This window comes from Crocodylus siamensis, chromosome 11 (assembly GCF_052110815.1).
Source record: "Crocodylus siamensis isolate JL-2025a chromosome 11, ASM5211081v1, whole genome shotgun sequence".
Lineage (NCBI taxonomy): Eukaryota > Metazoa > Chordata > Crocodylia > Crocodylidae > Crocodylus > Crocodylus siamensis.
This window is the reverse complement of record NC_143405.1, coordinates 21,812,052-21,837,409: the sequence shown is the minus strand read 5'-3', so window position 1 is coordinate 21,837,409 and position 25,358 is coordinate 21,812,052. Positions and strand designations below refer to the sequence as shown.

The window sequence follows — 25,358 nt, the reverse complement described above, 5'->3', positions numbered from 1 at the left end:
TCTTATTGTGACTCAGTCAATCACAGATTGGCATTTACACCACATAGTTAACTGCAGCACTAATCAGAACTAAGTGTCAATGTATTTGTTAGTACACTGGTTTGTTTGGTTTTTTGGGGGGGGGGGGGAAATTTTTTTTTAACCTCTTGTGCTCTATTCAAAGGTTATTCATTTTAACCCCTTCTTGTGTAAGGCCAGCCCTCTCCTTGCCATCAGTGTCTGTGCTTATTTGTCCTATTCTCTATCCATATCCCAACTGCCTACTCAAAACTAGCACCCCCTCACTCATCACTGATTCTACACAGTGCCAAAATGCACATAACCAGGTTCTTGTTTGCCCTTCCATTCCCTGGGGTGCTCCCCACACTACCGCCAAGGCCTTGTGGACTTGTATCCCATTAGAGAAAGCAGAACCACAGTACTGACAGTCACAGCTTTGCATTTACTGGGACTCACAGCAAAGGAAAGGAGCCTCAGAGAATTGTTCTCCTTCTTGTGGAAGGAGAGAGAAAAGGGCAAAATGCAGCCCTATTCTTCCCAGTCTCCCACCCATCAGAAGGGCTGGGAAAGTGGAGCAGCTGAGGAGAACCAAGCTCCATCCCTCTCCCCCTCTGGCACAGCTAACCCCTATACAGAAGATTGTTTTAGTTGCATTTTGGTGCCCTGCAGTAATCCATTTGTCCCATTCTCACAAAAAAATGCCACAAAGGAATATCTAGTAACGTGCAATGCATTTTTAATTAGAGCTACGCAAATATCCTGTTTAGACTAAATACCTACCACCTTCAAGAGAACAGCAGACTGACTGATTTATATAAAAGAAAATCTCTGGAGACACAAGGAGCATTGCCCCCAAATTCACGAGTCTGATCAGAGGATCAGGGCTGCACTACAATGAAACAGAAGAAGAGCATGGATGAGTGTAGCAGGACACTTGCAGCTTAGTGTGGGACACTACACCAGCTCGGTAACTGAGAACTACCACTCTACCACCCTAAACCCCACAGCTGGTCACCAGAGAAGTTTCCATTTCAGTTCCCATCTAGCCCCATGACTGCCATGTCAGAACACCTCACAAGTGTCAACTTCAGCACCCTTCTTAGGTAGGGAGGAGCTATTATTCCAATTTTACAGAAGAGAAATTTTGGGCACAGAGACACTAAGCAATCTGGCCAATATCACTCAGAAAATATTTGGCAGAACAGGGAACAGAACTCAGATCTCCTAAGTCCCAATCCAATGCCACCCAAGATTAACTTATCTGAATTGTTAAGTTTTTTCAAAAAAAAAAATCACATGCCAAAGAGCTTGAAGGGCTTTTTCTGAATAACATTTGAGTCTCCAGACCAGGAAGAAGAATTACAACCTTGTATTAAGAGCTTTGTTAGTATTAGAACAGGCAGTGGTAACATGGAAGCAAGCTCACAAATGCTATACAGGAAACCCTCGCTAGCCACAGCTTTGGCATTCGCGGTTTCGAATATTTGCAGTGCTGCACCAATCCACACACTCTCCCTGCTGGTAGCGTGCTGACATTGTTACTGTGCCGACGGCATCTGCGGGAGCTCCACACTTGCTGCCGCTGGGCTCCTGCTGTGTTCCCACAGCTGCCAGTGCACCCGTGCCCCCCCAGCTGCTGGAGGCATGCGCCGTTCATGGCGTATTTGCGGATTTTGCCATTTGCGTGGATCTCTGGAACGTGTGCCCTGCGAATGGTGAGGGTCTCCTGCACTGGTTTGTGCTCTAAGCAGAAGGACACCTGATAAAATGAAGAAGTTCAAACCAGCAAGGGAGAGATTTCTCTTTTCTGTAAGGGAATAAGGCAGACAGGAGAGAGTGGAAGTTTCACATCAGCTTTCCACCCTTGGATGTGTGAGCATTCAAACAAGGAACTGCACAAACATACTTGTAAGTCCTCCTCACAAGTGCATGCAGGACTCAACTGAAGTGGAGAATTTCCTTCCGGATCCAACAAAGGTACTCCCTTAGACAGAGGCTGGTGTTTATTAGTGAAGTACTCAGCAGCCAGACCAAAATGAGCATGGACACTTACACTTTTCATGCCAGGGTGAAGGGAGAACATTCAAATGTCTCTCTAGGGAAGATGCATATTTTTGCTGACTAGTGGAAAAATGGACCTCACCTCTGGCCAGCAGCCTGGGGGCATACTTACTGTCTCCAAGAATCAGCTCAACTTCCTCGTCTGCATCAGAGTCTTCATCTTCACCTTCATCCCCCTCTTCCAACAGGTTGGCAAGCTCCTCATCATCAGAGGGAGAGAAATCATTTTCTCCATCCTCCCCAGCATTCTCATTGTTCTCATCTTCTTCCAGTTCGGCCTCCAGCAGCTGGTCAGTGTCCAATTCATCAAGGTCATCTGTATCATCGTCATCTTCATCATCATCCTCTTCTTCTTGCTCTTCCTCCTCCTGAAGAGAAAACAAATGAGCTCATTAAGTATAGACAAAAATGTATCAATAAAAAAGGAACAAACTAACAAGGGAAATATAATACCACAATTTATCCCTTCATAAAATTAAAGGCCATTCAAAATTACTTGCAAGTGTAACACCTTGACATGTAAACCAGAACAGATGCTGACAATCCTGGGAACTGTTTCTTTCTTATCCTTAAAACAGTTATAGCCCAAAGAAATAATAATGCAAGCCCATTCCCAATTACTACCTTGTCACAACATCTCACACTGACCTGGTGAGAGCTATGCATTTGTCTCCCCAAAATTCTTACACAGCTTGCTGGGTTTTTAGCAACCAGACTGAGACGACTAATCTCACGTCAAATAGGTCAGACAATAACTGGTACCGCTCACTTCTGACATGAATAAGATTTGGAGTTCAGTGCAAGGCTCTATCATGCCCCCACTACTAAACCCAGATCCAGATGTGATGCTGAAATCAGCTCAGTAGTCTTAGTACTGACATTCCCAGCATGCGTCCAAGTCTTTTTTCTATCAACTGTAAAGCGTGAATGGTGTAACAAAGGGAAACACACTGGTGGAAACTTGGATTTAACGGTGCAACTGAATTCCTTGTTCTGGAAATTAAAAATTAATGCCAGGCAGATACCATTTACACTCCTTTCCTCTCATAAAGTGAAATATTTTCACTTAGTTTCAGGGTGCTTTTTCAGCCATCTGAACAAAAGTGGGAAGGGGTACATGGGACACACTTTGCAAAACTGAAGCAGTTGAGAAATAATGTCACTGAGAGGCCTGACTAGATACTCCACTTTCTGTCTTTCACACTAAAGAGGTTTTGGATTATTGCATTTACAGAAGTATTGAGGAAAGAGAGAAACCCTGTCTTTATTACACACCCACGTCATTTTTGTCTGTACAAAAACTGAAACAAATAAAAGTTGTAAGTAAACATTCTTCAAAAGCACAGGCCTCCTGAGCGTAGGGGGTACCTAACTCACTGCCCAAAGGCAGTAATTAGAGTAATTAAGATGGCAAAGCTAACATGTTTAACGATTTCTTTGCCTCCGTCTTCCTAAGTAGGGACCTGGGGGAGGCACACCTGGGCCAAGAGTTAGCGAGGATTTAGTTAGGGAGCTTCTGGAGGGGTTGGACATATTCAAGTCAGCCGTCCCGGATGATCTCCACCCTAGAGTTCTAAAGGAACTGGCCGAGGTCATTGCAAGTCCCCTGGCACGGCTTTATGAGCACTCATGGTGCTCTGGTGAGGTACCGGAGGACTGGAAGAGGGCCAACGTGGTTCCCATCGTCAAAAAAGGCAGGAAAAAGGCAGGAAGGAGGACCCGGGAAACTATGGGCCGGTTAGTCTTACCTCGATCCTAGGCAAGCTGTTTAAGAAAATTATGCTGGCACACATCCAGGAGGGGCCAGCAGGGGACTGCATGCTTAGGGGCAACCAACACGGGTTCATCAGTGGCAGGTCCTGTCAGACCAACCTGGTGGCCTTCTACAATCAGATCACCAGATCATTAGATGCAGGGGTAGCAGTGGACATAGTCTTCCTGGACTTCCGGAAGGCTTTTGACACCGTCTCTCACCCCGTTCTCATTAAGAAACTGGGGGGCTGTGGTGTAGACACCTACACAGTCAAATGGGTCGCCAACTGGCTGGAGGGCCGCACCCAGAGGGTGGTAGTGGATGGGTCCTTCTCAACCTGGAAGGACGTGGGCAGTGGGGTTCTGCAGGGCTCGGTCCTCAGGCCTGCGCTGTTCAACATCTTCATCAGTGATTTGGACGAGGGGGTAAAAAGCACCCTGTTCAAATTTGCTGATGACACTAAGATGTGGGGGGACGTGGGCACACTGGAAGGATGCAACAGGCTACAGTCAGACCTAGACAGGTTACAGGGGTGGGCAGACGAGAACAGGATGGATTTCAACACAGACAAGTGCAAGGTGCTGCACCTGGGGAGGAACAATTGGCACCAGACCTACAGGCTGGGGAACTCCCCTCTTGTCAGCACGGAGGCGGAAAAGGATCTGGGGGTCATCATTGACTCCAGATGAACATGGGTCGGCAGTGTGGGGAGGCAGTTAGGAAGGCCAACCGCACCTTGGCATGCATCCACAGATGCATCTCGAGCAGGTCCAAGGAGGTGATCCTCCCCCTCCATGCAGCACTGGTCAGGCCGCAGCTGGAGTACTGCGTCCAGTTCTGGGCGCCGCACTTCAAGAGGGATGTCGACGGCATCAAGAGGGTCCAGAGGAGGCCACTTGTATGATCAGGGGACAGCAGGGCAGGCCCTATGAGGAGAGGCTACGGGACCTGAACCTGTTCAGCCTCCAAAAGAGAAGGCTGAGGGGGGATCTTGTGGCCTGTTATAAACTAGTCGGGGGGGGTCAGCAGGCATTGGGGGAGTCCCTGTTCCCCCAAGCACCGCCAGGAGTGACCAGGAATAACAGTCACAAGCTGGCAGAGGGTAGATTTAGGCTAGATATCAGGAGGCGCTACTTCACGGTCAGGGCGGCTAGGGTCTGGAACCAGCTTCCAAGAGAAGTGGTGCTGGCTCCTACCCTGGGGGTGTTTAAGAGGAGGTTAGATGCGCATCTCGCTGGGGTCGTTTGACCCCAGTACTCTTTCCTGCCATGGCAGGGGGTCGGACTAGATGATCTGCTCACGTCCCTTCCGACCCTAGAAACTATGAAACTATGAGTAGCAGCAAGCACTGATACTCAATTGATAGAGTGAGTTCAACTGTTTAGCTTTCTGGAGGACATCCACATTTACTGAGGTCATTTACATGTTTTAAAACCAGGTAAATGACTTTAAATATTACAAATCAATTTTCTATTAAACATTTTTCTTTTTTGTAATTTTTTTGTAAATGGTAACATATTAGTGTCTAAATTCATAACCGATCAACATCATTTGAATAAAATGTGGCCCCAAAAAGTCATCCTCAGATATTAAGCAGAACCACTGGGGAACCATTTCTGACTCACAAGGTAAAGTAAACTTAATAAAATGCCAGCATCACAGGAATCGCAGGGAAGCAGGGCTGCAAAGGAGCTCACGAGGCCTTCTGATCCAGCCCACAGCTCAAGGGTCTTCTCCAGACTAAACAATGCTTGTTCTTTCAGGCCTTCCTCATATGTCATACAATTATTCCATCTCAAGTGCATGACTTTGCACTTGTCCTTGCTGAATTTCATCTGAATGATTTCTAACCATATCTCCAATTTATCCAGATCATTCTGGATCCTCACCCTACCCTCCAGAACATCTGTCATGCTATCCAACTTGGTATCATCTACTAGTTTGTGACTTGATTCCGATTACAATGTAATTCCACAATTATACTAAAGCTTCCAACTCTTCCTGCTTATTCCTCATGCTTCTCACATAAGTGCATAAACATTTTCAGGTAACTAATGGATTGTCCCCATTTCTCTCTGATAACACTGCTGAGGTTTCTACTACTGTGTCCTTTTACTTGTTCCTTTTTTTTTTTTTTTTTTTTAGGTTCTCTGGCTCTTTACTTACCTTTAGTATTTTGTCTCCATCCCTCAGTGAACCTACTTCAAAGCTATCCAAACTAGGTTAGCAAGCATGGAAGTGAAGATGCTCTTCCCCCTTTTCATCAGATGGACCCCGTCTCCTCCCAATAGTCCCTCTTGGAACATCACCCCATGGTCAAAGAAGCCAAAGTCTTTCTGGCAATACCATCTACAGGATATATGTACTGCTACCTATGTCTTTATCCTTGACCAAAAGGGTAAATGAGAGCACGGTCTGGGCCCCTTCAGAGCCATGTAGTCGCTTTTGATTTGCTCAAAGCACACATGGATGAGTAGCATAGGGTGGTAATCTGAGGGTCAGATGAGCCTCAGCAACTTTGCCATGGCATCTCAGATACAGGCTCCTAGCAGGCAGCAGACTTCCCAAGGCAACAGGTCAGGCCAACCAATGAATGTCTCCATCCCCTGTAAGAGGGAGTCACTAACTACCATCATCTATCACTTCCTCTTGGTGGCAGTGGTTTTGATCCTCCCATGGCTTCTGTGAAGTAGGTTCTTCATCATCCGATTTCAGGGTTTTGTACCCTTTTGTCCATCTGGACAGACACAGGTTCAAAAGAGGAGTGTTGTTGTCTGCTGCCAGAGGTGAAAAGCGGCTAGCTTCCACCTTCTTAAGTATCTGCGTCTTATGAGCCTAGCCATTTCGTCCTGCAACCTCCTCACCTAGCTGCTAAGAGAATTCACCAGAAAGCACCTCTTACACCATGGCAGGGATCATAGGATGCTTTACCTCCTGGAAAATTCCCTCTTCTTCCTTTGCCTGGTTTCACTCAGCAACTTACAGCAAAGGAAGGCTAAAAAAAAAAAAAAGTGGCCAGAGCAAACTTCCCCAAACAACCCCTCTTATGTTTGTTGGTCTTGGTGTCACTGGAAGCTCTGGCTAGCTAGACTTTTGGTCTAGGCAAGCCTTACTTCTTCATTCATAGTGGTATCAGCTGTTGAACCCATCTGCTTAATTTCCCCCTGCAAAACAGCAACCAAACTGAATCTGCACCATCCAGAAGGAACCAGGCAGACCTTCCACTCAGCAGAAGTCATAAGCCCAAGTCTTCCTGCTCTTCTCCCAAGCAGGAGTCCCCACTCAAACTCCCCTATCTACTGGCCTGTTCATTGGTTCTGGTATAACTAGCCCCTGGAATAAACTACTTTTCAGCCATTACAATGGAGCAAACATTGATATTGTCCATTTATCCAAACAAAAATATTTTAAGTTTCTTTTGAGCAGAAAAACCTTTTGCCATAATTTTTCTTGATTTAGTTTAGCTAATAGATGTAGAGACAGTATCTTCTTCATTTGTACTAATTCATTAAAAGTTGAGAAACTGATTATGAGTTGCAAAAGCAGGAGTGCTCATTTTCATCTGCTAATCTATGGGGGGGGGAAGGGAATCAGATTGAGCTCATCTTTTTCTATAAATTCTAAAAACTAAGGACGTGAGACCAGATTTTTAAAGCATCAAGATACTTGAAACCAAAAAATGTAACCTATGGGATTTTTCAAAAACACTTAAATAGATTAGTTGCCTAATTCTAAATGTTTCAATATAGGTTCCAATGCGTTTCAATATGGGAAAGACACAGAGGGACAGTTTGCCATCTCCAGCTCCCTCTGTGCAAAAATGAAGTATATTTCCTACCTATGGGGACCTTTTACCATCTTATACCATCTACATTTTTCCCAGAGCCTGATAAAGGGCCTTTGAGCCTGAAAGCTTGCAGAAAAGGACAATTTTCTTCAATTTCCCAATTGGTCTAATAAAAGGTATCATTTTGGAACCAAGACTTATAGTTTTCTGTATGTCAATATGAGTTCGGTATCTAATTTATTTTTGTACCTGCAAGATTTTCAAAATTATCTATCTGCATCTCAAGGCACCTAAAGATATTTAAAAATCTAGCTCACAGTGACCAGAAAGTAGGTCAAATTGCAAACCTGTCCTCTATTTCCTTTGTTTACCAAATCATTTTTAAATACGAAACACCAACTTTGATAATTTTGTTCCCTATGTCACTTCATTTAAATAATAAAAAAATAAAATTGCTGGGTTTGTACCTTTTTTCCTTGAGCAGCTTGACACATCACAAGCAAATAAGTACCCTTTGCCAGTTTCTAATATAATAATTAAGGGACTGCATTAACATGCATACTTGAATAATGGGTATAGATACAGGATGCCCTCCTGGTTGGGAAACATACTAAATTCAGTGGAGAGGTTATATCTGGCTGAAAATCAGCAGGTTTTAATGACTGTATTAACCAATACAAAATGATGATTCATTACAGAATCATCATCATTACAGAAATACCACAATTGTCAAACAATACTGAAATAAATTAAGGGAAAAACCCCAAGGTTTCCTCCTTGGTGATTTAAATAAATATTTATCCATCATGATATGCAGATCACCGCAAAACAATACTGCCTGTTTTAATAGTCACTCCACTATGTCAAACTTATTTTCGAGTCATACAGCCAGGTCAAAATCTGCAGGAGTCATTGGGCCTCATCTTTTCTCACTAGGCACCTACACATGTACTGGACATCTGCTCCAATGTATGCTAATTAGCATCCATCAAAGCAGAATTGATTGAGTCTGCTGGAGTGTGCTAATTAGGACATTGGATTAATCAAGTCTGCTGGAATGTGCTAATTAGCCTGCTCCAGCAGCCTCTATATCACATGTATTCATTGTCCCCATGCTTCAAAATGGCAGCAGGGGTACTTTAACTAAAGCTTGTCAAACAAGCTTTAGTTAAAGCATCCCCACTACTACTCTAAAGTGCGGGACACTGAACACACGTGAAGCTATGGGTGCTTTAATTAGAATGGGTCTTGAAGCTGCTTTAATTAACACGCCCAACCCCCCTCCATCCTGGTGCATGTGTAAAGACACCCATTAAGATCAACTGATTCAGATGACCTGGATCAATGAGGAGTACATCTTTAAGCCAAGAGGTCTAGAAAGAATGGTTACAGTCCAGAACACATATATAAAACTTCTAGGGCAGCCAGCCCACATGAAAGATCCAGCTACAAGCAACACTAATCTATGAAGTCCTTGATGGTGAGCTAGGAAAGGAAGCATTCTGAGAGTCAATACATGGAGAATTAGGTTTCTGAGAGGGGAGAGCTCATGATTTCAGATTAAAACATAGGACAGACAGTTGAAAATAAATGAATCATGGAAGAACAGCCCAAGCTGATCTCTACTGCCCCACTAAAACATCTATGGAGAGACCTACATGGCAGCAATCTCAATAAACAGGGAACCCATACAACATTTTGGAGATCCAAAGGAGCAGTTTGGATTCCACCCAGAAAGAAATTAAGCCAGAACAACTATGAAGAACTGATGCAATGTGTTACTCCAACTAAGTAACTGGCAGCTGAACTGAATATTAATTTGATTAGTCTTCAAAACACAGGTCCTTCTAGCACACACTGCAGCAATCCAATCTTGAAGCAGATTTCATCGCTGCCTGTGAGGTCCGTGTGAGGAAGGAAAAGTGATGCCTCTGAGCCAACCCAACCACAAGGAGTTGGGTTGAGCCCAAGAACAAACAAGGATTTAATGGCACATATTTTGTTGACCTTCTTGACATTACACAAGCAAATACTGCTCAATGGGGCAGGATCCACCCTGCCAGCTTTACCTCCAAAGTATCTGGCCTAGCCTTTACCCTGCCAACTGTCAATCCTGGTCCATATTCTCAAGAGATCTCTTCCTTTTCACAGAAAAGTCAAAGTTTCACATTATCCGTATGTAAACCAGGAGCCCCACTGACACACGCCAAGTTTGACAGTCTTCCCCTATGTAGGAGCCACAGTAAAAAATCTTGTACAATACTGCAAAAAAGAACATTATGGGCAAAGAGGATTAGTAGTCACCCAGCACCACCAGTTGAGTTCAGGAAGTAGAGCCACCAAAGCCAGTTTTTACCTTACTCCACCAATGCCCTCAAGCTCACCAGCCAAACCTACTGATCGATGATATGAAAAAGCCAAAAGATCTAGAACAGTGTGGGCCAAACTTTTTTGGTAGGCATGCCATAAATTAGCCCTGTACCCCACCTCCCCCAAAGAGACACTCTTCCCTTCCTTAATCCATTGCTTGCTTTCTACTTCCTTTCCTATGCTCCTTGCCCGATTTGCTGTTTTGCTTCCTGCCCTATCTGCTGCCATGCTGCTTTTCCCTTCTGGATCTGCCACAGGCGGCTACCTATACCACTTGTAGGACCCATGCCACAGGTTGGCCACCCCGATCTGGAAGATTGAGAATCCATGCATTACTTGGAAATGTTCTAAAGGTTCTGAAGTTCAGCCAGCCTGTTCCTGGGATATAACCAGGTCTGCAGCTAAGGAAGGAAAAAAATTCAACACTTATGAAAGCTGAATGGGCAACCCAGTACAAAGATGCAAAAGGCCTGTATTTCTAACTTCAGTTAACAACATTACTACCCATTTTAGGACAGTTATGTACAAGTTCAGGTCCACAGATCACCATGTAGGTGCCTTAATATGGTATTTAGGTGCCAACATACAAATTTGAGTGCTTAATTTAAAAAATTGAAAATTAAGAGCGAGAATTTTAAAAGCATCTAAATGGGTTAGAAATATAAATCTCACTGCCTTCCAATGGTATACGTGTGCTTCTCAGAAGCTTAGGGAGGGATTTTCAGAAGCACCTAAGTAACTTAGCCAAGAAGACATCTCGTCCTACAAATCTAAAATAAATGCAACGCATCAATAACAAAGGAAAGAAGAGAACTCCTCAACCTAGTTCCAATCATTTTAAAGCCAGCATTCATTGCTGTCTCCCTGAAGATGCTGTAGCATATTAATACACAAAAAGGTTTCTATTTATGCATGTCGAACACTTTTGTAGCATTTTAATAAACATGACTTCAGCATCCTTGGGGTACATGCAGAGGTGCCATTGCAAAATTTACTGGAGTACTCTTGAAAAAAAAAAAATTGGAAAACCACCTCTTCTTCATGTTCAAAAGAGGAAATGGAATAACTATCTATGGGCCTTGTCATTAATACAAAAAGATGGTTGCCTGCCCTCATTTCTTAGCAGACATCCGATAGCAGAATGCTCCCTTAAAACTACTTCAAGATTAAAAAAAAAAAATTGCAGTGCACTCTACTAGCTTCAGGTGGCCAAGGAATAAGCTAAAATTATATTTAAATAGGATGGCAAATGGACTGAATTTTCAAAAGGTCTATACCAGGAGTGGGCAAAATATGGCCTGCAGGCTGCATCTGGCCCACAGAGGGGCTTTGTCTCACCCATGCCAGGTCCCTCATTCTCACCTGGCCAAGGCGCTGCCTGGCTGTGGTGCATCCTGCTACCCTCTGGGCACACGGTGGGGCTGGGGCTGCTCCACAGGTGGACTGCCTTTCTAGGCAGCCCAGGCAGCAACAGCTCCTTCCGGCTGCTGCCAGGCCCTCGGTAGCTGCGGGCACCAGTGCGTACAGCCCTTGCCGGTTCTGGGCTCGCTCACTCAGGCTGAGCAGCGGCAGCATGGGACAGAGACTGCTGCTCAGCATGGGGCAAAAGCACCCCTCCCCATCCCCTGCCACCACTTTCAGGTTGTAACCACTTGGAGCCTGCATTGGGCTGCCCGGCACCAATGCTGCATCACCACCACCACCTCTGGGCTGCCCCCCAGGGTAGCAGTGGCAGTGCAAAGCAGATGCAAGGCAGCCCCACACAGGCTCCAGGTGACTACACTAGGAAATACTGGCAGCTGGAAGGGGAGGGGCTGCTTTTCCCCTGCTCTGAGCAGCAGTTTCTCTCGTGAGCCGCCACTGCTACTCTAGACTCGCTCATCTGGACTGAGCAGCAGCAGCAGCTGTGTCAGGAAGAAACTGTTGCTCGGCACAGAGGGAAAGTAGCCCCTGTCCCTCGCTGCCTCTGGCCAGTTTTTGGTGCAGCCACCTGGAGCCCGTGCCATGCCGCGTTTCCCTGCAGCGCCATTACCACCACCACTGAGCTGCCCTGCTTGGCAATCGTGACAGTGTGGAGCAGCCGCAGGGCAACCCAGAGGTGGCAGTGATGGAGCCACAGGGCAGCCCAGTGTGGCATGGGCTGCATCAAAAAGTGCCTGGTGGCAGCGAGGGGGAAGTGGCACTTTCCCACCATAAGCAGCAGTTTCTGCCCGGCTGCTACTCAGCCAGGATAGGTGAGCCCGGAGCTGGCGTAGGTTATGTGGGGTCAGGACTGCATGTGCTGCTACTACATGGCTGGAGGCAGTAGCGGCAGCAGCCAGAAGAAGCCACCCCAACCCTGCTACATGCTATGGGGTGGCAGGACATGCCACAGCCAAGCGATGCAGAGTGGGAGCAGGCCACACTGTTGGCAGTGGTGGGGGAAGCACCACAGGGTGTGCAGACTCTGGGCTGTTGCAGGGGCTGACTAGTTCAGGGGGGTGTGGGCAGGGGCTCCCATGCACACCACATACCCTCAACCCCCGCCATAAACCCCACAGCCACATCCTCCCCCACACAAATTACACACCCCACCAACACTGCACCCACTCACACTCTCCCCCACACACCTCTAGGGGGAGCCCCGTTCACTGCTACACGCACACACTACACATGCACTCACACCCCCCCCAGCCACACCCCATCCCCCACAAACTCCAGCCACATCCCACACAAACCCTCCATGCGCACTTAGACACACCCCAACACTTTCCTCCACACCCCATATTCACACACACACACACACACAGCCTCCCACAAACCCCATACCCACACACCCATAGCTCCCCACAATATACAAGAGAAAGACTACATTTTGAGCTATTATGCAATCACTTCTATATATACACAGCACAAATACACACAAATCAGGACAACATTTTTTTTAAATAAAATATAATATAATAGAAGTTTAATTTTTAGTACAGGTTTCCCTTGCTTAATGCAGGTTCTGCATGCATGAGTTTGCTCTTATGCGATGACCCACTTTATAACAAAAATTCATTACATGCAAAGTAAATTCACTCTTAAGCGATTGGTGTGGTGGAAGCTCGCAGTCAGCTGCTTTGTGTGGTGCACTGTGGGAGTGACACGTACCAAAATATAGTCTCCTGTGTGTATCTGTGCTCCTTGCTTGTTGTCTACAACACGTGTTTCTGTAGTTGCCATCCCCATTACAATAGTGCCCTGTGCTTGTGTGTACTGTCTGCTGTTGGCGAGTACTAAAATTGTTTTGTAAAGAAGTGGCAGAAATGGGTCTGGAGGTCAGTACAGTTGAGGTCTTGGAATGTAACCCTATTTGTTACATTGTAAAGCGGGTTTCCTTTAAGAGAATTAGAGTCATGCACCATTTTCTAGGAACACACATACAACATAAAGCGAAGGAAACTTGTATATAATATTTTTTCCCAATTCCAAGGTAGCAAACACTTCCCAAAAGGAGTACTTCCAGGGGCAAGGAGAGGGACTTCCAGTGTCAAAGGGCAGAGGTTAAGGACAGGACTTCTGGCCCCAAAATGGCAACCGGGGGTGGGGCCACCCTTGTTGCCCTTGACAGCTCACCAAAACCCAGTAAGTGGCCCTCTAGCCAAAATAACTGCCTGCCCCTGGTCTATACAGACTTAAATAAAACTGTCCAGAGAGATATGCAGCAGTTTAACCAAGTAGCTTTGGGATGGCTTAAGCTTGTTCCTTCCTAAGAAACTAAACGTAGCTGCAGATTTAACACGCAGGATTGAAGAGGGTGAATGACATGATGAAGGATCAAGGCAAAATGTCTCAAAAATCAGCTTTTGGGAGACAAGGTAGTAAAGTAGGGGGTATAGAAAAATATACGTACATTACATACAGGTATGAAGTATAAAGTTTGAAGAAGTGTTCACAGGGACAGTTATCTTTATATTGTTACATCAGTAAAATTTCCTAAGCAGATCAGCCTTTTAGCATAAAAACTTATTCAAGGAGTTTTCCAGGTACTATCCAACACTCCTGGATAGTCTCCAGAGAAGATGCTCAGATTTCAGCTAGCCAAAAAATTACCAGCAACACCAAACCTGAAGTCTAAGAAAGTGAGAAACCATGGCAAAAGGGAAAGAAAGATACATTTACTTAAACAGAACTACAGTTTTTAAAAGTCAGACCTAATTTATTCTCTAGGACCATAACATTCATATAAAAAGATGAGATCTCTCTAAAGCCCATGTAAATAAAGCATTTGGGTTCTAGTTCAGTTAATAACAAATATACATAACCTTTACTTACCCAAAACATTTTCCAGTGCAAGCGATAGGCATTGTTACAACATAAAAGTCTCCACTAAAACCTCAGGAACTGCTCATAGATGCCAGTCGGCATACATGAAGCCTCCCAGTGTTATCTGAAAATTATGGGACATATTTTGCCCTACTTGCTATATAGGAGGACAGTTTATCTTGGCCACAATAGATCTTTAGGAACTCCTGAATATGCCAGACAATGATAGAGGATACTACTAAACACACCCCTCCTGACCACAGGATAACTACTTTGTGAAAGAGATTAATTAACTCAAAGCATATCATACCATGAGGGGAGTCCTGGAAAAAGCTTTCTGTGGAACACCACAAGCAACAAAAGGTGTTTTATATTATCTGGAAAAAACTGTGTCCATAAATCCACCTTCTCTTTTCCATCTTCTGGCTGTAAGATTGGGTACCAATGTAGAGTGATCAAAGAAACTTATACTCAAAAAATTCTTTTCAGATGGCCTATTTTTACATGATGTCTTTTTATCTTAACCTCTACTACCTCAAAGGTGCTGGAGATAAGAGAAACTTCATATTCTAATCCACCTGTCAGAATTTAATACTTTGTGGCTTATAAATAATACTTCTCTCCTAAAATGGTGGACTGTGAAGTGACTATCACCTCCTTTCCAGATCTCTCATCTCCCTCTAATTGAACTTCAGATATAAAACAGCATCAAAACAAGTCAAAATTCCCATCTTTTACAATTGGAATACTTTAGTAAGTAGTAGGTCAGGCTTCCATCACCAATGCATCACTCTCATAGTTTGCATCAGTGGTGGCTAACCTTTTTGGCAAGCCTATCACAAATTAAGCCCCAGACTTTCCCTAAGGGGTACAGACAGAAGTGACAATTTTTGCACAATCTGACCACAGAAAGTGGTCTATAGCCATAACCAAACACAAGTGCACAGCTGTACAGTTTCAAAAATGAGCGATCTGGTGAAAATCTGAACCTTTACCGCATGAGGGGTCAGATGAAGAAGTTTAAAAACACAGCCTCTTTTGTAATTTCTCTCTGTGGTGTCTTCCACCACAGTCTCCGGCTGTTTCCAGAATGGGAGTGGGGAAGGGAGTAGAGAGAGTTTGGACTGGAGGGTTCAGCCCCTGCTGGAAGGTGGGGCAGCTGTTTTGGAATCCTCCATTTCTCCTCCTCCCGTAAGGTGCGGGGGCTCCAATTCCCACACCCCACCACCCAGCGCTGGCTAAGGAATCCCTAGAACAAGCTCCGTTCCCCTGTTCTCATTCTGAAATAGGGACAGGCTGGGAGAGAGGAGGGGACATTGCTAGGGGAAACCAGCTGCAGCCAACAGCTAGGCTCCCCTCCCTCCTGGAGCCAACAGTGAACTTCTGTTTTTTCCACAGGATCACTGTAACTCAGAAAGCTTCCTGCAAAGTGTTCTCAGTTACAGCAGGCAGCTGCACTTCTGTCAGCACCCTAAGTGCTGCTCTGATCCCTACCTCCCCAGAGATGTACCTGATAAGAGTTTGTACCCTAAAGCACCATAATATAGACAGATGGGCTCAAGCCTCTAGCCAGGAAGAGCAGAGCAGTGGCAGGACATTGCTGCAAAGAGGTGTAGTCACTGCCAAGAGCCAGGTTAACTCTTCCTTGGCCCCACAACCACAGCAATTTTATATAGGTGAGCAAGGATCCAATGCTCTGAATTCAGTAATGGCTGCAGGGCCAGGGAAGAGTTAACTTGCCATTATCAGCAACACCTAAAAACTTCCTCTTGCAGCAGTGTCCTGCTCCCATTCTGCTCTACACAGCCATAGAACCTCATTCTGCTCAACGCCCCCCGCCTCCATCTTGGTGCCTCCCTTTACTGAGTGTCTGGGATTCGTGTGCCATACAAAGCAGCTGCCATTGCCACTTGTGGTGCACATGTCATGGGTTGACCACCCCTTGTCTACATTCTTGGATACCCTTTGTATCAAAATCTCAAGTACTTTTCTCAGCTCCTAGAGCTGCTGAAGACTTAAAGTATCAGCAATACATCAGATTATTTTACTCGTACTAGAAACCACATTTCTCTCTCCCATGCTAATTTCTAAGTTCTGGAACCATTTTCATAATGGTTAGATGTCCAGAACCCAAGGAAGATTCCTCATGTAATTATGTAATGTCTCAGGTTTACACTTAGATTGTGTTTCTGAAACCACAAAATCACACAGGCCTTTTCTTATACTGATGCTAGATTCTGAATTTTCAGCTGACCTCATTTTGAGGTTCATAGTTCATGTACCCGTGTATTAGTTCTGAAAGTGCAGTAATACTATAATGAGCCATCTATTTGGTCCCAAGTTTTGTCCACTTCTCCTTTCTCTGCTCTGAGATTATCTAAAATGTCAGTGAACCCATTTTGGAAATTACTTTCCAAAATTGCTTACTTCAAATTATGAATACCCCTCCTTAGCCTAAAAATTAAGTCCTATGAGGTTAGAAAGTATGTTGTTACTGGAACCTTTCCAGCATCCTCAACTTTTTTTTTTTCCCATATTTAACTAATGTACAACTCTTCCTATTTCACTACAGGAAGTCTAGTCTGGTCTCTATAAATTGTTTTACTAATCCAATTTCAAAGAGTTTTGTCCATTTTAGGTGGGAGGGCATTATGGCTGCTTTTTAAAGATCCCTTCTACTACTCTTATGTTGGTGAATTTACCTATTTTTGTATGCAATCATCCTTTTGCCATTTCCTCTTTCCAAAACTTCCAAGCTCACCTGGGACAAAGTGAATCTTTCCAGTGATGCAAATCCCTGCAAAGGATTATATTTTTCACGCTTATTCAAAGCACTGAATAAAGTATGATTTATTCTGCTTTACAGAGAAGCAGAACTTTAACTTCAGACAATTGCTCTTTATTGCCAGAAGATTTGTGCTGCTCAAACATCTCCAAACCCTTCAGCAATCATCTCTCAGGAAAGGCAACAACTGAAAACAGAAGTTAAGAGTTTTTACCCAATTACTTCATTCAACCTATCGATCCCCCGTGTGGGGGGCAGCAACAAATGTTTGGCAATAGTTTTTCCAGGACTAATTTCACTTTGGGTATCATCCTATTCTCTAGCTACATAAAAAAATTAGTCCTTCCCTGTTTTCTCGGCAAACAAATCTGAATTCTTCCCACCTTCTCTCTTTTTCAAGCCAGGTATCAGAGTCCTCCACAACACACAGTTGAAAAGGAAAAAACATGATGCATATTAGATCCTATGCTTCTTCTATGCCATAGCTGTCTGTGATTGCAGAGGACTGGACCCATTATCTCAGGTAACTCCGTTCCAGTTCTATGCACTTTGTGTGTAAAATGAGATCACTCAGCTGAAGATACAGAACTCTGGCAAAGTGCACTAGTACATATAATGAGTAAGAATTCTTACCATAGGCTTCTAGGCAGGTGTAGAAGACAAGGACAGACGTAATACAGGGAACACAGCATACAATATATCACAGAAGCCAAAACAGAGCGAAGAGATAAAAGACAGTTACTCTCTTATTCTACATAAGCAACCTTAGCTAGTCTAACAATAACCATGCATCTACAGTAAATAGAAAGGTAACCATGACACTTACTTCAGAAGTCAGCAGGATGAGACACTGGAAAAAATTAGTCCAGTTTGAGGGACTGGCAGGTTATATTAGAACTCAGGATCTAAAAACCCATGCCCTCTATTTTATGTGCAACTTGTGTTTGGTCACACATGTTTTAATTAAGTGTCAAGGGTTGTGCACGGTGTCTTTTTAAATACTAAGACTAAACACTAAACAGACTAAAAACTTTGTGAATAGTCAGTTTAAGGAACCAATGCTTTCCGCTTAGCTGTCAGTAGATAGCAAAGTTTTTTCATTAAAAGGGAAGCATTTGCTGCATCTTTGTTTATACTTTATTGCAAGGTAAAACAGTACCATACCCAAATAATATGATTTTGAACTACTGGAAAACTTAGCACAGAAAAAGCCAAACTGGGTATCAGTCCTAGTCATCCCAAACCTTAAGATTCATAAGAAATTCATTAACATTTGTTACTGTCAAGACTGACTTTTTCTAGGTGGCTGCTGTAGTTGACAGAAGATAGTAGGCAGGAATAGGGGATAGAATACGAGTCTTGAGAACCCATCCCATCCTGCAAGGGCTAACTCTGGCTAGCACTCTTGCTCTGGGCCTTTTCTCCTACACTACCCATAGCTGGCACCTGTCATTGCCATCACACGTTGAGAGAAAAAGGGAAAAAGGACTCTGGGATAAAAGCAGCAGCCAAGATGAGGGAAGGCAGAAACCTCCTAAAACAGAACGTAGAGTTGCTTCAGTGCTGAAAAGAGTGAAGATTGGGAGCAAGAGGCTTTTCCTCTTCCCGCAGTTCAATAAGTTGCATTTGTAATTGGGTCTCAACAGATAAGCATGTCCCACTGCTTTCCCCTACCCTACATGCTATGAAGGACATTCCCAATGGGTTAACACCACAATCAGAAAGATAGTAAGTGGATTGTGTGAGGTTTATAAAACACCATTACTGATGCCATTCACTACTTTATGAAGAATCATTTATGTTCCTGTATTGTAAACATTCTGATCTTTTGATTAAAAATGGAAACATTATCCATTCCAGTTTTTCTGCCACATGTTCTTACTATTCTAAAATATTTGCATTTGGTAGCCTATTTGTGATGAATTTAAAATTTCCTGTGCTAGTAAATCTCCTCTCTCCCCAAATCTGCAAACACTATCCTCACTGAGGAAGTGTCTGAATCATGATTTGGGAGCTTTTATAATCTTAATACTGTTAACAAATTGGTTACCAGATGCCTATTAGATTCACAGATTGCCACTGTTGGAGAGCTCACAAGCACAATGAAGGACTGAGTGGTAGATGCCACTGTACTTCCATGATCTACTAAATATGTCTCTCCCCCTATATTCTCACTTGCACATCATTCAAGTGGCTCCATCCCTCTGGCAGCTGCATCCCAAAGTTAACAGCAGCATCTCAAAACACTTCCTGTTTGGCGATACAGTGACTTTCCCACCATGGACAGAGGCATGGTCCCTTATTTCTACACAAGGTACTGGACAAAATTTCTAACTGTAGCTGCAGCAGCTTTTAATTTTTCACAATTACTCTGGCAGTTGCAGGAAGATCTTTTGGTTAACCAGAGTCATCAGTCTTGGAGTTTGTGACTGGAGTCACTATGTCCTTTAATTTCCACTCACTTTAGTGGGGGAAACAGTTTTACTGTAGAATATTAGGCCTGGGCATTTAAGAAATCTCAAAGATTTTCTAGCTATCTCCTGCCTGCATTTGCAACAGGCAAAGGGCTGCTATCATTTCAAACTACAGCACAGATCAGAGTGGGACACTGCCCACATACACCAAGAAATTCTGTTGTGCAAAGATGTGACAGAAGTGAGCATGCTCCTACCACTATCCTCTTAATCTATTCTGCAGTTGCCCATCCATAGGCCAGTCTGGCACAATAAACACAGACCTTAAATCAAAGCCATCCCATTGCGAGACTCAGTGGCTGAAGCCTGGTTAAAACTAGTTCCATTGAAGCCTATATTCATGGTAGAGTACTATCAATTCATTACTTATTGTAGTAACTCCCAAGAAGTATTTATCAATTACAATAGCCAAGAGATTCAGCTTTGGTTTTACTTAAACTGGCTTGATAATGCTGGAGTATTAGCCTCAGTTACAAAAAGAAGGTTTTCCAAGGAATATGAAGAAAGAAATATGAAAAGTACCATGACAGCTGATCAGAATCCATCAACTACAGCTATGTTAATCCAAAATGTTTTATAAACAAAAGCACTCAAAGGTTTACAGTAGTGGCACTAGGAACAAGACAACTATGCCATCTTGGTTGCAAGGACTAACAGGAGTTTGAAAGCAGTCCAGCTGTTTTTTCCCCCAAAATGACAGGCAGGATCAGAGAGAAGTCTGCAACTAAGCAATGCTACCATGGGCAGCTCCATAATAATGATTCCCCAGAACCACACTATTCAGGAAATCCTAGAACAGAAGCATTATCGATTGACACGGGGGCTGCAATAAACTTCATCACCAAAGCAGCATAAGGGTACATGTTCCTCCAGCACTTCATCTGGATTGCCTGCCACAAGCACAATTTTCAGAATGAGCAGGACATGCAACAATTTCTGTTGCATTAAAGACAGCGACAACTGACCAAAGCAAACTTGCTTCCATTATGAGTACAGTAAAACCTGGGTTATTTATATCAGGGTGGTTCATTACCAACTTAATTCGCAGCAGGTTTCCAAATGAAGAATAAGCCACACAGCTGTTTGCTGCAGCTTTTATTACAAAGAGCACAACTTCTCCATTCAGCTGGCCAACAACAGCTGTCTCATGCAGCTGTATCTCTCTGCTTGGTTTGCAAACCTTCAACTTTGAAAAGGGATAAAGAACCTAAGTCTATGGTGTATCCAAGTTCTATTGAATATCTTCCTACTGATAGGACAGACATCTTTTTGGCAGACCATTTACAAAGGAGATGCAAACAAACGCCCTGAAAATGCATAGTCCTGCTGCTGAATAGAGAACAGGAACAGGAACGTGAAACATCCAAACCTCAGAATGACCTAGTATCAGAACATCATTTAGAATACCACATGAAAGAGTTTAGAACATTTGTCCAATAAATCCTGGTCACTCCAGATAAATATCCTCCAAGACTTTTCACCTTCAATACTCAAGGTAAAAACTGGAAAGTAATCTATCCCCTCTGAATATCAGTGAGACCACTATACAAGGAGAAATCTGGAAGTACTTTTCTGATTTGTCAGCACTTAGGCAGTTTGACTGTCAGTGCAACCAAACTGGACCAGAGGTCTAAACCTGAAAAAAGAAATTCATGACATATAGCAATACAAATACTTAGGTACCTGTTCCATATTGATCCAAAGCCAAAAAGAGGGAAGTTGTTGGGTTGCTTTGGGAAGTAAGGGCTCAGCCTCTCTGTGCTGTTTATAGTTTAACCCAAAATGTTTCTATGCAAGAAATATTTGTGGGTCTGTAAAAGATCAAGCTACATACTGGACCACAATAGGGAAGCAGATGAGAAGAGGACATGCAGGTCAAAGAGGTCAGTCATTTCTGTTTTCAACATTGCTAAGCATCCAGTAACTGGAATTTGGGCTCATTTTAAGCAGTTTGCATTAAAACTAACCTTCCCTACTGCCCAAAGTTTGATGTTGGCCACCCTAGAAGCCACTGAATAGGATACTTTTATAAACACAAGGAGTGAAGACAGTCAACAGCGGTAGATGTGCATGCCAAGCAAATGCTCTTAAATCTGGTAATCAATGGCAAACAAAAAAGTAGCTTTATTTTACTGCTACTAAAGCTTTTGTGAAACCTCTTCAATAACTTAAACTGTGCCTAAGGCCATCTCCACTTGTATTACAGGAAGTCTCAACAACCAGAGCTAATGGAGAATAGAAGCTTTCATCTTTGCTTTGTAGCCAAATCTCATAGCCTGGAACCTGAGCTGTAAAAAAAGACCCTATTATACAAAGGGAAGTACATTTAAAAAGGGCATCACACACACTGGTCACTATTAAAAATTCAATATTTACCAACAATTAGCCCATGATAATGCAGGAAAATAGTGTAGTATCTGAGATATGCGTAAGAAATCTGAAACTGCCTACTAATTGCTGACTTTTAAGATGGAAATAACTTCATGTGGAAAGTTCAGTTTTTTCTACATGATTATTTTGTGGATTTGTAAAGCCTACTGTTAAAAGTTCACAGTAAAGATGAACATGTTAAAAAAATTGGGAGACTACAGACAAACTCAGGGAGGCATAGTGCACACAAAAAAAAATTTTCTTTAAAAATACACAAATATTTGAGATCAGAGGGTGGCAGGCTATGAGGAAGTAATGGTTTGGAAAGGACATTAATTGGCATTTCCTCTACTAGCATGCAGCTCTGCTATTCTCTCTGGCAGTAAGATGCCCACCAGATCTATTCAGTCTAGTGGTGTAGCTCTAACTGTGGCAAAAGTATTTTTGTCCAGTAAAGATAAAAGGCCCACCACAATTCTAACAGACTAAGATGATGCATTTTCAGAGATGGGAAAGAAAAACACACTTTACAACCCAATTTGTTTGGGCAATATTAAAATATTGTTGATTACAATGAACCAGTCACTTCTTTAGTACTGTTAAATGTTCCTCCGAAGAGCCGTCAGACAGCTTTATTATAGCAACATGATATTAAAGAGCTGGAAAAAATAACCAAAGCTTAAGCTTTACATATAGTCTGAAGAAATGAAACTCCTCATTCCTTTCCTTCACAAAAAGAGAGAGGGAGAGAAAGCCAGCTGTTTCCAGCAGAAACACTAATACATAGTTTATCATCACAGAGCTGAAAATAATCCATTCCACACTTGAGGGGGATTCACCCTGCCCAAAGCATACGGAACTTGGTATTCTATGATGCCTGGCACCACAGCCTGGAATACTGGTCTTCTGAAGTCTGACTTCAGAATGCGCAGTCATGCTTCCTACTTCATCTTGAGTAACAATAATCATCCTTGGTCCCTTTACAAGGCTGTTGAAAATATTGAATCCACAATTTAAATGCATGGTTTAAAGGCTGGCTACCAAGCACATATCAATACAAACCTATTAACAACATTTCTTTAATTTTAATACTGTGCAAGAAGCAGTGTGTAATTCACAATATGATATTGTGGTCCACATCCAATATAGGGAAAGACTAAACATCATGACTAACAAAGATGTATGTACAATTTAAAGTAAAGACAAAACCCATTCATTGTGGCACAGAAAAAGTATTTTATAGAAACATTTTTAACATGCAACTGCAACTCTTTCCAGCATACCAACTACAAGGAACTAGTAGACATATCTACACCTAAAGTATAAATTCATAGTATCCTAGCTAATTCTCAAAAACTCCTTCTGTGGATAGTCTTGTGTACACCTTCAAAGAGTGAGATACCTGACATTTACTGCATATTAAGATTGTCCACAAGGGAAGGTAAACGTAGAGTAAATTTACATACTTGCTTTCTCCACACACCTTTCTCTGTGTAGACAAGTTCTTTGATTACAACTGTACTGCCAAAACCAAGATGTCTTTATAGTTCTCACCTGGTCTTCTTCCTCATCCTCTTCATCTTCTGCCAGACGCTGTCTGCCCACCTCATACAGCCTGCAAACCGTATCCATGTTCATGGCATCCATGCTTCCTTGGTTCTGAAGAAGAAACCCCCATCCCCAACAACATAGCATATGTATAAGTATAGTATAAGTTATGCCAAAAACAGTAAGGTGTTGTCCCCATCTTTTATTTTCTATTAGTGCACATAATATAACCAGGAATAAGGTTCTTCTATTTTATAAGAACAGCCACAGAAGCAGCAGAAAGGATTTGCTTTAAGGTTCTAGGTGTTATGTCACTTGCAAAGCAGCATTCCTACCACAGGAACATACACCTCATAAAACCCCTATTTTGGACCACTCGGGCCCTTGCCCAGCTTTGATTCCCCTTTCCCAAACTGCATGCCAACTCCCCTCAAAATTTCTCTCTCTAGTGTAAGGCTGTTTTCCTAAAGGGGAGAAAAGATCAAAAAAGGCTGCAAGGTAGCAGCAATTTCAGAAAGATGCAAAGGCCTGAAATCTGCCAACTAGTATTACTTTAAAAACAAAACAGTCAGTCCCAAGTGGGTTTTAAACTCGCTGCTTTTCCAGTCCAAGGACTGATGCATTAGTACTCTACATTGGGACAACGGTGTTATTGTGCCCTGTCAGCTAGCCTTGCTGAAAGGCAAGAATAAAACAATAATTCACAAGTTAAGAGCATGGCGTTGTTCTGCATAAAGCAAGATGTGAGAGCCTTATCAATATTGAAAACTATTCCAGGCGTTGGTTGCTGAGAAAGGAAGGATTGTTTTAATGTTCCCTAAGTAAAGAAATACATCCAACCAGCACAAGCTTGTTGCTTTTCTAGGGCTTCTTGCATAACACAGGCCAAAAAACTTAACTCTGTACTTCCCGCAAACCTCAACTTCTGGAAGACAGTTAATCAGAAAGAAAATATGTAGAACAGGGAAGGTAAGGGGGAGGCCAAGTGAAAGCTCAGAGAGCACCATGAGTACACTTGCCAGACTCTGTACTTTGGGGCAAGTTTCAACACGAGACCAGGAAACATGAAACAAAAATGCATCCCTCTCTGGCTTTAAAGAGGATGCTTCCCTCTGTAATATATTTCATAGATTTCATAGACCTCAGGGCTGGAAGGGACCTCAGGAGATCATTGAGTCCAGCCTCCTGCCCAAAGGGCAGGAAGTCAGCTGGGGTCATAGGATCCCAGCAAGATAAGCATCCAATTTACTCTTGAAGGTGTTCAATGTAGGTGCTTGAACCACCTCCGCTGGCAGACTGTTCCAGACCTTGGGGGCTTGGACAGTAAAGAAATTCTTCCTTATGTCCAGCCTGAAACGGTCTTGCAGGAGTTTGTGACCATTCGACCTCGTCATCCCTTGGGGCGCTCTGGTGAACAAACATTCCCCCAGATCCTGGTGGTCACCCCTGATAAACTCATAGGTGGTCCCCAGATCACCCCTGAGCCTGCGCTTTTCCAGGCTAAAGAGTCCCATGTCTCTCAGCCTATCATCGTAAGATCTGTTTTCCTGACCTCTGATCATGCGCGTGGCTCTCCTCTGGACTCTCTCAAGCTTCTCCACATCCTTTTTAAATTGCGGAGCCCAAAACTGGACGCAGTACTCCAGCTGCAGCCTCACCAAGGCCGAGTACAAGGGGAGAATGATGTCCCGGGATTTGCTCGAGAAGCATCTATGGATGCAAGCCAGCATTTTGGTCGCTTTACTAGCCACAGCATTGCATTGCAGGCTCATGTTCATCTTGTGGTCAATGATGACCCCCAAGTCTCTTTCTTCTGTAGTGCTATCCAACGTAGCACTCCTGAGCCTATAAGGAAGCTGCAGGTTTTTCCTCCCAAGGTGGAGAACCTTGCATTTTTCGGTGTTAAACACCATCAGGTTC

General features: G+C 43.4%; 1 protein-coding gene across 2 annotated transcripts in view; it reads right to left on the bottom strand.

Annotated features, from left to right (window-relative positions):
- Positions 1 to 25,358, bottom strand: part of DCAF1 (DDB1 and CUL4 associated factor 1) — a 99,267-nt gene that overhangs the window by 5,211 nt on the left and 68,698 nt on the right. For both annotated transcript variants that reach the window (XM_090023030.1, XM_090023031.1), the window contains exons 22-23: positions 23,445 to 23,549; positions 2,174 to 2,429 (exon numbers count right to left, since the gene is read on the bottom strand). In XM_090023030.1, the coding sequence (XP_089879156.1) occupies positions 2,174 to 2,429; positions 23,445 to 23,549 (361 nt within the window). The remainder of the gene's footprint in view (positions 1 to 2,173; positions 2,430 to 23,444; positions 23,550 to 25,358) is intronic.